Source organism: Lepidochelys olivacea, assembly GCF_965140295.1.
Source record: "Lepidochelys olivacea isolate rLepOli2 genome assembly, chromosome: 24".
Taxonomy (NCBI): Eukaryota; Metazoa; Chordata; order Testudines; family Cheloniidae; genus Lepidochelys; species Lepidochelys olivacea.
The window spans coordinates 18774388-18788918 of record NC_140434.1 but is presented as its reverse complement, the minus strand read 5'-3'; the positions used below and the strand labels follow the sequence as shown (position 1 = coordinate 18788918).

The following is a 14531-nucleotide window of genomic DNA, read 5'->3' as shown; positions in this document are numbered from 1 at the left end:
TGCAGATGGGGAGCCAGGGCTCCTGGGTTCTCTCCCTGGCTCTGGGCACAGGCTGAGTTACCCACGGCCAAATTGGCTTTGCCACATGGCATGTCCAGCAACCTAGGGCAGATCAGTCCCAGGGCTGGGCTAGCAGGGGCTGCAAGTCAGGAGTGAGGGGCACCAGCAGGGCTGGGCTAGCAGGGGGCTGCGAGTCAGGAGTGAGGGGCACCGGCAGGGCTGGGCTAGCAGGGGGCTGCGAGTCAGGAGTGAGGGGCACCGGCAGGGCTGGGCTAGCAGGGGGCTGCGAGACGGGAGTGAGGGGCACCGGCAGGGCTGGGGGGCTTGGTGCCACCCCCCAAGAGCCCACCATGGATGGGGGCAGGGGCGAGGGGTGCTGGGGGGTGTCCAAGACTCCATGGGGGGGTTCTGGGTTGTGCGGATCAGGGCCCGTTTTGGGTCAGACGTGGGACATTCTGTGAATAAAACTTTCCTATAAAAATAGAGCCAGGCCTCGCTGGTGCAAGCCAGGGGGCTCTGGCTGCAGCTGCCCCGAGCCGGGGTTCGGTGCTCAGGTCCCCGCCGGGCTCTTCCCCTCCTCGGCTGGGCCCCCAGCAGCCCCCGGGCCCCCCTCCAGCACCCCCAGTTTGAGCTCCAGGCTCTCAGGGCTGGACTCGTTCTCCGAGCTGCATTCGCTCAGATCCGTGATCTCCAGCTCGGAGTCGGAGCCTGGATCCTCCTTGGGGCCCCCTGGAGGGCTCGACCCCCGGTCCCCCAGCGCCTCCCTCTCCCGTCCCCCCGGCCCATGGCCCTCGCCCCTCAGGGGCAGGGCGGCACCGTGGGGGGGCAGGCAAAGGCGTGGCACGGCAGCTGGGCCCAGGGCCCCCCTCTCAGCCCCCTCCGCCGCCAGCAGGGAGACCGGGGCCGGGAGCTGGGCCAGAGGGTTGGGATAGAAATGGGGGGAGTAGAGGGAGGCGGGGAGCTTGGAGCTGCTGAGGGGGAAGGCGCCGGAGAGGTAGGGGTTAAAATTCCAGGGGTACTCGGGGAAGGGGGGCGTCCTGCCGTAGGGGGCCAGCAAGGGGGGCTTCGAATAGCCGGAGACACCTGGGGGGAGAGAAGGGGAGACATGAGTGACCAGCCCCCACCTCAGACGGGAGGAGGGAAAATCAGCCCCCCCCTGCCTCCAGTATCCAAACCCGCCACCCCAGCTTCCCCTCCCCCCCCTGCACCAACGGGAGCCAGGACTCCTGGGTTCTCTCCCTGGCTATGACATTGCAAGGGGAGTGGGGTCCAGGGGTTACGGGGGAGGGGCTGGGAGCCAGGACTCCTGGGTTCTGTCCTCACCTATGGCTGACTCAGGCTCTTCACTGTGTGACATCTCCCACCTCCACGTGCAGGGCTAGCAGCCAGCCCTCCCATGAACCCCATGGGGAGGAAGGGGGGGTCAGCCTGGGGCCTGCCTGCGGGAGCAGCTGTGAGGGGGTAACGGCTGGGGGCAATTGGGGCACTTGAGCTGAGTCTTGACAAACTCATACCCCTGCGTCTGAGCAGCAGCAGCTGGGGGAGATGGGGGCTCTATGCCCCCCATTTCCTCTGTCCCCCAGCTGCGGGCCCCTCCCCGCCCCGCGGCCCCAGCTCTCACCTGAGCCCAGGAAGGGGAGGGCCGAGTCCAGTCGCAGCTTCTCGCTCTCGGCCTGGCGCTCGAAGAGGGGGCCGCGTCCGGGGGGGCCCCCCAGGCGGGGGCTGGAGAAGAGGGACTGAAGGGTCTGGGGCGGGGGCAGAAAGAGGACGTGAGGCCTGGCCACCTCCCTGCCCGCCCCACCGACGTCCCCTCCCACTGCCCCGAGCAGCCCCCGCTCCTACCTCGGGGGTGAGGGGCGGGCAGTCGGGGCCGTGCGCCCCCCCGGGGCAGGGGGCCAGCAGCAGGGGCGCGCCGCCCAGCTCCAGCAGCGGGTAGTTCACCAGCAGGACCTTGCTGAAGTTGAACTTGTAGGTGAATCGCTTCCCCTTGGTCTTGTGCAGGATCCGTTTGTTGTAATAGTACCTGGGGGTCAGGGCGGGGGGGTCAGGGCCGCGCGCCCCCCAGGAGCCACTGACGCTGGACGGGGGCAGCGCCCGGGGCCGCCCCCCGCTGACCCCTCCCCTGCGGAGCCTGCCTAGCGGAGCCCGGGGGGGTCCGAGCCCCCCAGGAGCATTTAGCTGCTCATGAATATTTATAAGGGAGGCGGAGTCTCAGGGAGCCCGGTTGCGGAAGTGACTCAATGCGGCACCGGGTCTCCGGTGTGCGAGGGAGGGGGCAGGGCTGGACTCATCGCTCCCCCCGCCCCGCCCACCGTCCTGCTGACTCCAGGCCCCAAATCATGGGGGGCTTCTGTCACGGAGAGTGGGGGAGTCCAGGCCCTGCACCCCTCTTCCCGGGATTCACCCAGACTCTCAGCCATTATTGGCCCCAGGAACACCGTCCACAACAGGGCTTGTGGGCACAACCAGGACCCCTCAGTCACGTCCTTCTGGGGGAGCAGGGAGCTGAGACCCCAGCCCTGGGGTTCCCTGTGTTCCTCCCCCCAGCCCCAAACTGCCAACTAAACCCCCCCAGCCGGTTCCCTCCTGCAGCCTCCGTCCACATTCCCGGGTAGAGGTGTCACCTCCCCCTCCCCCTCCTGGCTCAGGTGACAGGCTCCCAGGTCTCCCCTCCCCAGGGCACATTCCCAGGTCAACACTCCCCCCTCCCTGCTGAGTCACATCCTCACATCTTCAAATAACCCCTCCCCTCCCGCGCCCATTTTTCGTGTGGGGAAACTGAGGCACGGCCCAGACAAATGCCTCAGCCTAGTCTCCCGGGGCTGAGAAAAGAACCCAGGAGTCCCGCCAAGCCCCCCTTCGCTAGCTGGGAACTGTGGCTCGGGGGGCTGGGGTGGGGAGGCTCAGGAGGGGGCGCGCTCTGCAGGCAGGGCTGGCCCAGTGCCCCAGGAGTGGGGGTGCTGAGCTGAGCCTGCACCGTCTCTTGTGCGTCTGGCTCTGTGCTTTGGGGGGCTCCCCCGGGGATCCCCCCAGCTCCTCACCTCAGCGCCCGGCTCAGCTTGTCGTAGTTCATGTGGGGCTTGCACTTGCGGATGCCCCACAGCCGCGCCACCTCGTCGGGGTCCTTGATCACGAACTCGCCGTAGTCGCCCTGCCAGGCGATCACGCTCTGGTACTCCTCCTTCTGCAGCAGCTCCAGGATGAAATGCCACAGCTGGATCTGCCGCGAGCCGGGGCTCGACTCGGGCTTGTAGGCCCAGTCGGGGAAGGCGAACCCTGCGGGGCAAGCGGACCCGTCAGCGCCCGGAACGCGCCCTTGGATAGCCTTGGTTTGGAGACGTGGCGCAGGGCGCCCGGCGCAGAGACGGGTCCCCACCAGCTGGGCGCCGGGGGAGGGGCAGCCCCACCCGGGCGCTCGGGGCAGCAGAGGGTTCGCCCGGTCCTGGGGCCATGGAGACCAGCCGGGTCCCCGCTTCCCACCCCTGCGCGCGGGAGGGGGGCCGGCTTTCCCCCGCCAGCCTGGCGCACCAGCGCCGGAGGTCCCCAGCCCACAGCTCCCCGAGCCCAGCTCCTCGGGACCAGATTTGGAGGGGGGAGGGGCCGAGGCGGCCCAGCTGCTGATTCCAGCCAGAGCCGCCCCACCCCCACCCCAGCAAAAGCCTGTTCCGCGCAGACCCGCGCCCCCCCTGCGCGCTCCCTCCGCGATGTTCGGAACCCGCTTGGCTCCAGGCCCCGGGGATGGCGGGGGAAGTTTCCCGATGGGGGGGGGTCCTGGGCTGTGGGGGGGGTCCGAGGTCCCAGGGTTAGAGCAAAAAAAGCCGAGAAGGGCTGATGTCGAGGCGAGCCCCACGCCCACGGACTCCCGGGCCCCCGGGCTGGCCAGAGACACCGCGGCGTGAAGCGCCCGCGGGCTCCGGACTCCGGCCCGGGCAGGGCGGGGAAGCGAGTGGCTTCCAGCCCCTTAGCAGAGTTCGGGGTGGGGGTCCCTGCTGCCCCCGCTGGAGGGGCTGAGCCGTGGGTGTGAAAGGCGGACGGGTGAACACACGGCTCTGTGCTGGCCGCGGGTATTAATGTCTGAGGAGGGATCCAGGCCTGGGGCAGGGCCAGGGCCAGGGTCCGTCCAGCCCAGGGTCCTGTGTGCGGCCAGCGCCGGGTGCCCCAGAGGGAATGAACCGAATAGGGAACCATCCAGTGGCCCGCCCCCTGCGCCCATTCCCAGCGCCTGGCCGCCCCAGGCGTGTGACTGGAGAGATAGTACACGCGTGCCTGTGTGTGTAATAATGTAGAGATGGGGGGGGTGTAGTGTGTCCCTGCGTGTGTGTGTCCGTGCGTGTCTGACTGGGGGGGTTCCTGTCCCATGGGAATTTTGCAGATGGTTTGAAAAATGTTCCTGTTCCAAACAGACAAAATCACCAATATTTTCATGACCCAACGAACGGAACCAAAGCCCGGCTGGGTCCACGGAACCTCCCGGGGCTCAGCGCCCAGCGCGCTGCCGGGACCCGAAGCTTCCGGTCTCTGCTCCCCTGCCCGAGGTCCCGGGGCCCACAGGGCGAGGCGGCGGGTCGGTTCCACTCAGCGTGGGACAGTCTGACCCTTTCACACCTTCTAGCCCACAGGTGTTGCCAGTGGGGAGATGTGTGGCCCCGAAACTTCCTGGTCTGGCCACAGAAATAAATACACAAAATCATCATAATTCACCAGACAGCTCTGAATCCTTCCTGACCTGCTTGTGTGTGTCTGTGTCTGTGAGAGAGGGGGGGAGAGTCCTTAGGGACCCCCCGGTACTCGGATATACAGCTAGACACACCCTTGCATGGAGCCGCGTAGCTCCGGACGGGCCCGTGCGCTGTTGCCAGCGGGTCCCTGGGGTTTCATGAGTTGGGTTGGCCCGTAGGAAGAACACGCAGAGTGTGTGTCACTATCAAGCTCCAATTTGCCAAACTCTCTGTGAAAATTGTGAGTACAATTTGTGTGTGTGTGACAGAAAGGATTTAATCACACTAGCTTCTACCCCCCGCCCCCGCGTTGTCTGTTACCCACCCGAGAAAATTGTCTCTAGCAGCCAGGGGCTCTCAGACTCCCCAGACCCCTGTCCCCCCTGGCGGGAGGCAGATTTGCCTTGCGCACCCCCAGGTTTCGCCTCCCTGAAACACTTTGCTCGCTTACAGACGTAGCCATAAAAGCCCAGAGGTGTCAGTCACCACACGCGGGTGCTGGCCGGCCGCCGCTTGCTCCCGGGGCCCTGGAATGACAAAGTAACGCGCTTGGCAGACTCCGGCCGGGCAGGGCGCACAGAGCTGTGGAAAGGGACCTTGTACTTTGTGCGGACTTGGTTAGGGCTTGTCTTGTAGCCTGTTGTAAAAAGCGGCAACCCTCGTGCTGAGCTGAGGTACCCCGGGAAGAGCCCTGCGTACCCCCGGGGTACCTGGACCCCTGGCTGGGCCCCGCGGGTACATTACACCCGGCTCCTGGCTCCCTCTCGCCCCTCTCAGTGCGCCCCTCCCCCAGGGCTCTGAGTGACTCCAGAGGGGCCGGGTGGGTCAGTCACTCGTGGGGCTCATCGCTCGACACTCGAGTTGCGGGGCTGTAAGGAGGCCGTCCCGCAGGCCCCTGGCCCGGATGCCTGATAAAGTGCCCAGAGCGCGGGGCTGGAAGCCCGGACTCCTGGGTTCTATTCTCAGCTCGGTTGCTCCGTGAACTCAGGCAAACCAGGTCGTGGCCTCGTGCCTCGGTTTCCCCAGCTGTAAAATAGGGCGAGAGTGACCACGGCTGAGCGCTGGTGCTGGGAGGGTCTGTGACAAAGGGGCTGGGGGCCCTTCCCGGGGGGCAGCTTTCAGCTCGGCCGGAGTCACAGACTCAGAGCCATGGAGCTGGAAGGGGCCTTGAGAAGCCAACAGCACCCGGCCCCTGCGGTGAGGCCAGGCCAAGTAACCCCAGCCCAGCCCAGCCGGGGTTTGGCCCCCTGCTCTCCAGCCACCCCAGTGACTCCCTTCAGGAGCTGGTTTTTCCTACTGTCCAATGGAACGGCCCCAGCTGCGGATTGCGCCCAGCGCGGAGCAGACCCGAGCCCCGTCCTGGGTGTAACCGGCCCTTCGCACCCAGCTCCCTTCACTCTCCCCGCGCAGGACGAGTCAGGCCAGCGGGGTAACCTGCCGCCTGGCTCAGAGCTCTGAACCGCCCCCCGGCTTTGTCGCTCTCCTCTGCCCAGCTCTTCCCTAAAGCGCTGCCCCGACGGGACGCAGCACCCGGCTCAGGCTCCCCGGGGCCGCGCCGTATAGGACACGACGTCCCGGGTCTGACACTTTCCCCACAATGTTCCTGGCTTTTGTCTCAACGGCCTGATAGTCAGGGTGTGACCCGCCCCGGCCCCGGCCCCGGCCCCGGCCCCTTTCCGCAGCGCGCCCTCCCCAGCCAGTCTCTGGCCGGCTGGCACCTGTCACGGCCCCTCACACCGGAGCAGAGCCCGTGCGTGGCCGGTCCGAAAGCCCCCGCCGCCGAGCTGGAGAAGCCCCTCTCAGTATCCACACCGGGCGTTACACTGGGCTATACGGGGATAACGTAGCAGGATCATTACACTGATGCGCTGCTTCCGGAACTAGCCTGGCTTAGAAACCCGCCGCTCCCCGCAGCCTCCAGCCCCGTCGATCCCGCTGGCAGAGCCCTGGGCGTGATTTCCAGCTCCGGCAGGGCGGCTGTGGCCAGGTCGGTCCGAGAGCAGGTGCGGGAGGGGAGCAAGCCGGGGCATCTCTCTCCGGCCAGGACGAGTCTCGCCTCTCTAGCCAGGTCTCTGGAATGACCGGGACGTGTTAACCGGGCTCTGGGGCTGGCTCACGGGGCCACCAAGGCTCCGCTGTGGCCTGGGACATGGCCGGTCACGTGGCTGGGGGTCACGTTCATGCCCCATTTGTAAATTTACACTCACGCTGCGTTTCCGGGCCCTGCCCCCACCAGCCCAGCCGTGCGGAGCGGTGTGTGGACGCGGCTGGGGCCGGCCCTGCCCGGCCATAAGCTGCCCCTCCAGCGACGCCGGCTGGGCTGACAGCCGGACTCTTTCGGCGCCCCGGCAGTGTCCACAGCTGGGTTCAGGGGGTGAATCTCTCCCGGCCCTGAGTGTCCGAGCTCGGGCGAGCTGCGAGCTCCTAGGTCGGGTTCTCTCGCCCGGCTCTGGGCCTGGCGCGAGGTGTCCGCGGGGCTGCAGAGAAAAGCTGAATCTGGTCGCTAATGAGCCAGGCTGGGGGCCCAAAGGCCGCGCCTCCGAAGCGGCGCCCGGCGGGGAAAGGCAGCGGCTTCCATGGGCCGGGCTGCCCCGCAGCCCCCAGCCCCAGAGACCCGCTCCGCCCCCGGGGCGGCTCAGCGCTTGGCGCCTGCAGCCCGGGTGTGCGTGAGAGAGGCCCTGCGCGTGTTTGTGTCTGTGTGTAACATGGAGACAGGTGTACAGCGCGTGTGTAAATCACCCCCCCACGAATCCCCCTTCCCAGATACACATGCCTATACCGCACGCATCGAGGTGTGCGCCCGGTGTGTCTATCCACACACGCCAATGGCAGGCTGGACGGGCCAGCCGCTCTGGGGTAATCAGCCCGGGGGACACACCCCGCGGGGCGCAGGGGTCTCCCGAGGGACCTCATCTCCTCCCGGGACTTGCCCCGGTTTACACCATGACAAGCGGAGTCAGCGCAAGCTGCCCTGTCCTACAGCCAGCGACGTGCTCCCCCCGCCCCGTGCGGGGCAGCTGACCCGTGTGGACACGGGGGACGTTCCAGGTGATTGACTGGATAATGCGATGGGCGCAGTGGGCAGGTTCCCACGGGTCAGTAACCGGGCATTGACCCTGGCGGTTTGGGTCTGGCTTTGTCAGCGAGTCCTTCCGAAGTGAGGTGAAACCTGGGGGCGCCCGGGACACCTCAGCCTCTCGAAAGGGGGACAGCTGTCCGGCGAGGCGCCAGCCACTGGCCAGACCCTCCCGGGCAGCTTTGTCCAGCCTGCTCTGGAACCTCCAGCCACGGGACCCCCGCCCCGGGCCCGGCCCGCCCCGGCGGGGGCCCTCTTCTGCTCGCTGCAGATGCGCTGCGTAAGGACCAGGTGTGAGTGGGTGTCGCGGCGGGGACGAGCCAGCCCAGCCGTCATGGCCACAGGCCTGGGGCGAGGCTGCCTGGGCGTCTTACTGTCCCGGGAGAGGTCGCCACGGGACGGGGCCCTGATGAGTCGCGGCCAGGGCCCCAGGTTCAGCCCCTCCACGGCCCGGCCGGCCCGGCCCGCTTTGGTATTTAACCAACAGCTGGAAACTGGTTCGTCTTCCCAAAAACCCGCTTAGGTCTCCCGGGGAGCCAGAGCCCGCAGCCGGACGGGGCCGCGCCGGTGGGTGGTCTCAAGTGTGCGTGTGTGGGCAGGGGTGTGTGGGGGTGTGTGTGTGAGTGTGGGTGTGGGGGTGTGTGGGCAGGGGTGTGAGTGGGTGTGGGGGTGTGTGTGGGGGTGTGTGTGTGTGAGTGTGGGTGTGTGGGGGGTGTGGGGGGTGTGAGTGTGTGTGTGGGTGTGCAGAGAGCTGGCTCTAGCTCGCTGTGTATTTCTCGGTCTGTGTGTAAATGTCTGTAGTGCGAGGATACACATCTACAACAGAGCTACCAACACACACGCTGTGTGTGAGTGTGTGTGAGTGTGTGAGTGTGTGTGTAAACATACAAACACACCGGCATGACAGCTATGTGTCCATGTCAATTCACTCGCTACAATACACACACACAGAGCAGGAGGGATGGGTAAAGAGGGGTCTGGGGAGGGAGGGATGCAAGGGTAAGGGGGGTTCTGGGGAGGGAGGGATGGGTAAAGGGGGGTCTGGGGTGGATGGAGGAGTAAAGGGGGGTTCTGGGGAGGGAGGGATGGGTAAAGGGGGGTCTGGGGTGGATGGAGGAGTAAAGGGGGGTCTGGGGTGGATGGAGGGGTAAAGGGGGGTCTGGGGAGGGATGGAGGGGTAAAGGGGGGTCTGGGGAAGGACAGACAGAATCACAAACTCCAACAGCCAAGTGCTAAGTCAGATTTTCAGATGCGGCTCTCTGCACACGGTGCCACCCCGCAACCCAACGGGCCCGGCGGCTGGGCTGGGGTGGGAGATTTTTTCCCTATGTGCTGAACATCTGAAGGGATGAAATGAAGAGTTTAAAGCTCTCCGGGAGCTGGGGGGAGGACCCCCCCGCATTGGGCCCCCGGGGCTGAGGAACCCCCAGTCTCCCCTTCCCTGGGTCCAGTGCCCCACTCTTTGGAGCCTGGGGCCGTTTGGGGGTGCGGGATGGGCCCGGTCCCTGTCAGCTGCCTGCTCTGGCGAGGGGCGGAGGAGGAAGTGGGGAGGGGAAGGAGGGTCCTTACCTGGAGCCCAGAGGGCCGGTACCGGGGAGGTGAGCAGTAGATCCGACACGCAGTTACAGTCCATACTGGGCAGAGGTGAGACCTGCAGGAGGGGAGGGGGAAAGCGAATGAGCGAGGCGGAGAGACAGAGAAATAGGAAAGAGAAAAAGAGTGAAAAGACAGAGAAAGGGGGCTAGAGAATGAGTGGCTAAGGAGGAAAAAGGAGAGAAAGAGAGAATGGGTAAGAAACAAAAAGGGAGTGAAACAGAAAACGAGAAGATACATGAAAAGACAGGGAGGGAAGGACGGCATCAGTAAGGTAGGGAAAGAAAGAAAGAAAGAAAGAAAGAAAGAAAGAAAGAAAGAAAGAAAGAAAGAAAGAAAGAAAGAAAGAAAGAAAGGCAGGCAGGCAGGCAGGCAGGCAGGCGCGGGGGGGAGGGCGCGAAGGGGCAGGCAAGAGGCCCCGGTGAGGGGCGCTCTCAGAACTCCAGTCTCTCGCCGGGAAGTTTCCTGCTTCCGCGGCCATGGAGCCCCCACCCCGAATCCCACAGAGGGGCCGGCTCACAGGGCAGAAAGCGGGGACCCCTTTCCATTCGGGGGGGGGGGTTTAAAAGACCCCCCGCCCCCTTCATCCCACGGCTCATTGGATTTGTCGTTCTGGGACCCCCCTGGCCCCTGTGCAGCCCCAAAGTGAACCCCAGTTGCTCCCATGTGAGGGCAGGAACATGGGTCGCCATGAATTCCCCCAACTCCTCAGTAGTGAATCATTTCCAAGAGATCAGAACCAAACGCAGCAGGTCCCCGATTCGGAAAGAGCCCCTCCTGCCCCCCCCCACTGCTGCCCCCGTCTCCCCCAGACTCCCCCGACCCCCCAATCCCCTTCGCTCACCAGCCATATTTTACAATGTAAACTTCAAACAGAAGGGGGGGGGGTCTGGGCCAGGGGTTTTATTGCCACAGAGATTAACCCAGCTCGTTAATTAGAGCAAAGACACTTCCTCCCCCACCACTCTCTCCCCAAAACTTCTTCCGCCACTAGACACCCCCTGCCTGCCATCTTATGTGTCTTAAATCAGGAATCTCGCTCCCCAAGCCCCCACTTATACTCAGCACCCCCACCAACCCCAACCCCTCATTGTACCAGCACCCCTATATTCCCCTCCACCAACCCCCATTCCTGGATCCCCCCACTCCATATCTAGCTGTTTCGTTGAGTTTTAGGCAGGATTAAGAACCACCCAAACACACACCCCAGCATCCCCCATAGACCCCCCCCCACCTCTGCCTGGCCCAATATACCCCAGCTCATCTCTTCCCCATTTCCTTTCCTCCAAACCTCTCCACTGCCTCACACATACCCTGAGATCCCAAATCTGTCCCTCCTCCACTTCCCGACACCCACACTCGGACCCTTCTCCACCCTGACCCCCAATCTCCCCCCAAAACCTGACACCCCCATGCTGCCCCTTCTCCACCCTGACCCCCAACCTCCCCCCAATACCCAGCCACCCCCATTCTGCCCCCTCTCCACCCCGACCCCCAACATACACCCCAATTCTGCTCCCACTTCCCGCCCAGTTTTCTATCTGTATCTGGGCAGGACACATCTCCCCCCCCCGCCCCATCCTCCCGGGGCGCAGACCGCGGCCGGGGATAATTACCGCTGCCGCGCAGGTGTCGGGCGCCTGTCAGCCGGGCGGGGCCGCTGCATTCTCCATGGCTTCGCCCCCCGAGCCAGAGAGAGGCGAGTTCCCTCCTCCGCTGGCTCCGCCGCGCTCCCCCCTTCCAGCCCCTCTGCCTCGCCTCTGCCACAACCCCCCCACAGCCTCTATCGCTCCGTCCCCATCAGCGCTGGATGGCTCCGTCTGTCTCCACACCCCCTCTACCTATCCATCCCCAGACACCCCCCTTCTATCTATCTATCTATCTATCTATCTATCTATCTATCTATCTATCTATCTATCTATCTATCCCCACACCCTCCCCCATCTATCTATCTATCTATCCCCAGACACTCCTATCTATCTATCTATCTATCTATCTATCTATCTATCTATCTATCTATCTATCTATCTATCTATCTATCCCCAGACACTCCTTCTATCTATCTATCTATCTATCTATCTATCTATCTATCTATCTATCTATCTATCCCCACACCCTCCCCCATCTATCTATCTATCTATCTATCTATCTATCTATCTATCTATCTATCTATCTATCTATCCCCAGATATCCCTTCTATCTAATCTATCTATCTATCTATCTATCCCCACACCCTCCCCCATCTATCTATCTATCTATCTATCTATCCCCAGCCACTCCTATCTAATCTATCTATCTATCTATCTATCCCCAGACACCCCCCTTCTATCTAATCTATCTATCTATCTATCTATCTATCTCCAGACACTCCTTCTATCTATCTATCTATCTATCTATCTATCTATCTATCTATCTATCTATCTATCTATCTATCTATCTATCACCACACCCTCCCCCATCTATCTATCCCTATACACCCCCTCTATCTATCTATCTATCTATCTATCCACAGACACCCCCTCTATCTATCCCCATCAACTCTTTCTTTATTTTCCCAACCCCCCGCCCCCCCGGATTGGGTCGGGGTCGCTGGGGACCCGGCTGGCCGGGCTCGGAGCGTCTCTCCCAGGCTCTCAGCAGCTGTGTGAAGCGGCCGGGCCTGGCAGCCACTTACTTTGTCTTCATTAACTCTGAACGAGCGCGTGTATTTCCTCCAACTGCTCCCCCCCCCCGTCCCTGCAGCTGGGGGGGGCAGAGACAGACCCACTCGCTACAGCGGGGAATGGAAACGTGGCCAGGCCGCTGCGTGACTTTGGCCAGGAGAGACAGAAAGTGACACTGGGAATAAAGACAAATGTTGTTCGAGCCTCGGGTGCCGCGGGAGGTGGGGATGGGCCTGGCGGGGGGGGGGGGGGGTGGCGCGGTCACGCCCAGGTCCAGCGGGTCAGGGGGCCGCGCGCACACACCAACACACACAACACCCACATCTTAACACACCCACACAAACACACCCACACATCCCAACACACCCAACACCCCAACACCCCAACACACCCACACCAACACACACACCTCCCAACACACCCACACAAACACACCCACACATCCCAACACACCCCAACACACACACATCCTAACACACACACCTACACTTATACATCCCAACACCCCCAGCACACACATCCCAACACACCCAACACACACACATCCCACACCCCAACACACACATCTTAACACACCCACACAAACACACCCACACATCCCAACACACCCAACACCCCAACACACCCACACCAACACACACACCTCCCAACACACCCACACAAACACACCCACACATCCCAACACACCCCAACACACACACATCCTAACACACACACCTACACTTATACATCCCAACACCCCCAGCACACACATCCCAACACACACACATCCCACACCCCAACACACACATCTTAACACACCCACACAAACACACCCACACATCCCAACACACCCCAACACACACACATCCCAACACACCCAACACCCCAACACACACATCTTAACACACACACACATCCCAACACACACACACAAACACACCCACACATCCCAACACACACCGGGGACACACCTGGTGTAAATTGTCCTTGCTCCAGTCACTTCACTCGAGCTACCGCGATGCACACTAGCTCGGGAGCTATACGTTGGGGGGGGGGCGTGTGCACGCTCGCACACCTGATAGTGTCTGCACATCTCTCAGAACCCCCCCCCCCAGCGGATTTCTAACGTTGTAAGTAGTTTGATAAGCACGTGTCTCTGCACACTCAGCCCACACCCAGGCACACACCGGTGTGTCCTCACTCAGCTACATAGACAACAAACACACTCACACAGGCCGGGTGTGTACATAATAGTGTAATAGTGTCCTGGTGTCCGCAGGAGCCTAGGAACAAGCACACACGTAGAAAGCACCAGGCAGGTTGTGTCTCACACACTCACCAAGGTGTGTGCGGGGGGGGGTAAGTAGAAACAGAGCCTGGAGAAGACACAGTGATGGGAAAAGAAGGTTATGGGGGTACACAGCTAGTTACCGGGGTGCCTAGAGCTAGATAGAGAGAGGAGGGTGGATGAGGATAGATAGAGGGTGTACAGAGGTAGGGGGGGCGGGGGGTGTACAGAGGGAGGAAGGGGTAAGGAGGGGGTACAGAGGGAGGGGTGTGGGCAGAGGGGGGTAAGGAGGGGGGTACAGAGGGAGGAAGGGGTACGGAGGGGGTACCTAGGGAGGAGGGAGTACAGAGGGGGGTACGGAGGGAGGAAGGGGTAAGGAGGGGGTACGGAGGGGTACGGAGGGAGGAGGGAGTACAGAGGGGGGTACAGAGGGAGGAAGGGATACGGAGGGGGTACCGAGGGAGGAGGGAGTACAGAGGGGGGTACGGAGGGAGGAAGGGGTAAGGAGGGGGTACGGAGGGGTACAGAGGGAGGAAGGGATACGGAGGGGGTACAGAGGGAGGAGGGAGTACAGAGGGGGGTACAGAGGGAGGAAGGGATACGGAGGGGGTACAGAGGGAGGAGGGAGTACAGAGGGGGGTACAGAGGGAGGAAGGGATACGGAGGGGGTACAGAGGGAGGAGGGAGTACAGAGGGGGGTACGGAGGGAGGAAGGGATACGGAGGGGGTACGGAGGGGTACAGGGGGGCCAGGCAGTGGCCGTGTACGGGGACGGACGGGCTGACCAGTCTCACGGGAGTCTCTGTCCCCGTCCCAGGGACAGCTCCGTGCCGTGGGGGGACCGCAGAGCGCTCGCCTGCCCTCCCCCGCCAGCCGTGGGCTCGGCTCCCCCCGCCCCCCTTGGGTTGCAGTAAATTTCCGTTTGATTGGGGCGGCACTGCGTTTTCACAATCAAAGAGGAAGCTGCCAGCCGCATGGCCCCAGGAGCCGGGCCCAGATGAGAGGCCGGATCATTTCCTTGTTAGTTTTGATTTCGGTTACCGACGCTTTCAACTTCCCGGCTACCTCCTGGAGAAACGTTATAACAAGTAGCTCAGGGAATTCCCCCTCCCCCCGCCTGCTGTCTCCCCCCCTCCCCTCCGCGTCAAGCCCAAAGCCTCACCCGCCCCCCGAAAAAGAGAGACGGGAGCGCGCCCCCGCCCGCCACCAGC

The 14531-nt window shown here is 63.1% G+C and overlaps 1 protein-coding gene across 1 annotated transcript; it reads right to left on the bottom strand.

Annotated features, from left to right (window-relative positions):
* Positions 1 to 550: 550 nt before the first annotated feature.
* ERFL (ETS repressor factor like) lies at positions 551 to 11071 on the bottom strand (the record flags this gene model as incomplete). The annotated part of the gene is made up of 6 exons (XM_084614019.1): positions 11004 to 11071; positions 9364 to 9445; positions 3042 to 3276; positions 1843 to 2023; positions 1622 to 1745; positions 551 to 1083 (listed from the first exon to the last, which is right to left on the bottom strand). The coding sequence occupies exons 2-6, from the start codon at positions 9425 to 9427 to the stop codon at positions 551 to 553; spliced, it is 1137 nt and encodes a 378-aa protein (XP_084470145.1). The 5' UTR covers positions 9428 to 9445; positions 11004 to 11071.
* Positions 11072 to 14531: the final 3460 nt, after the last annotated feature.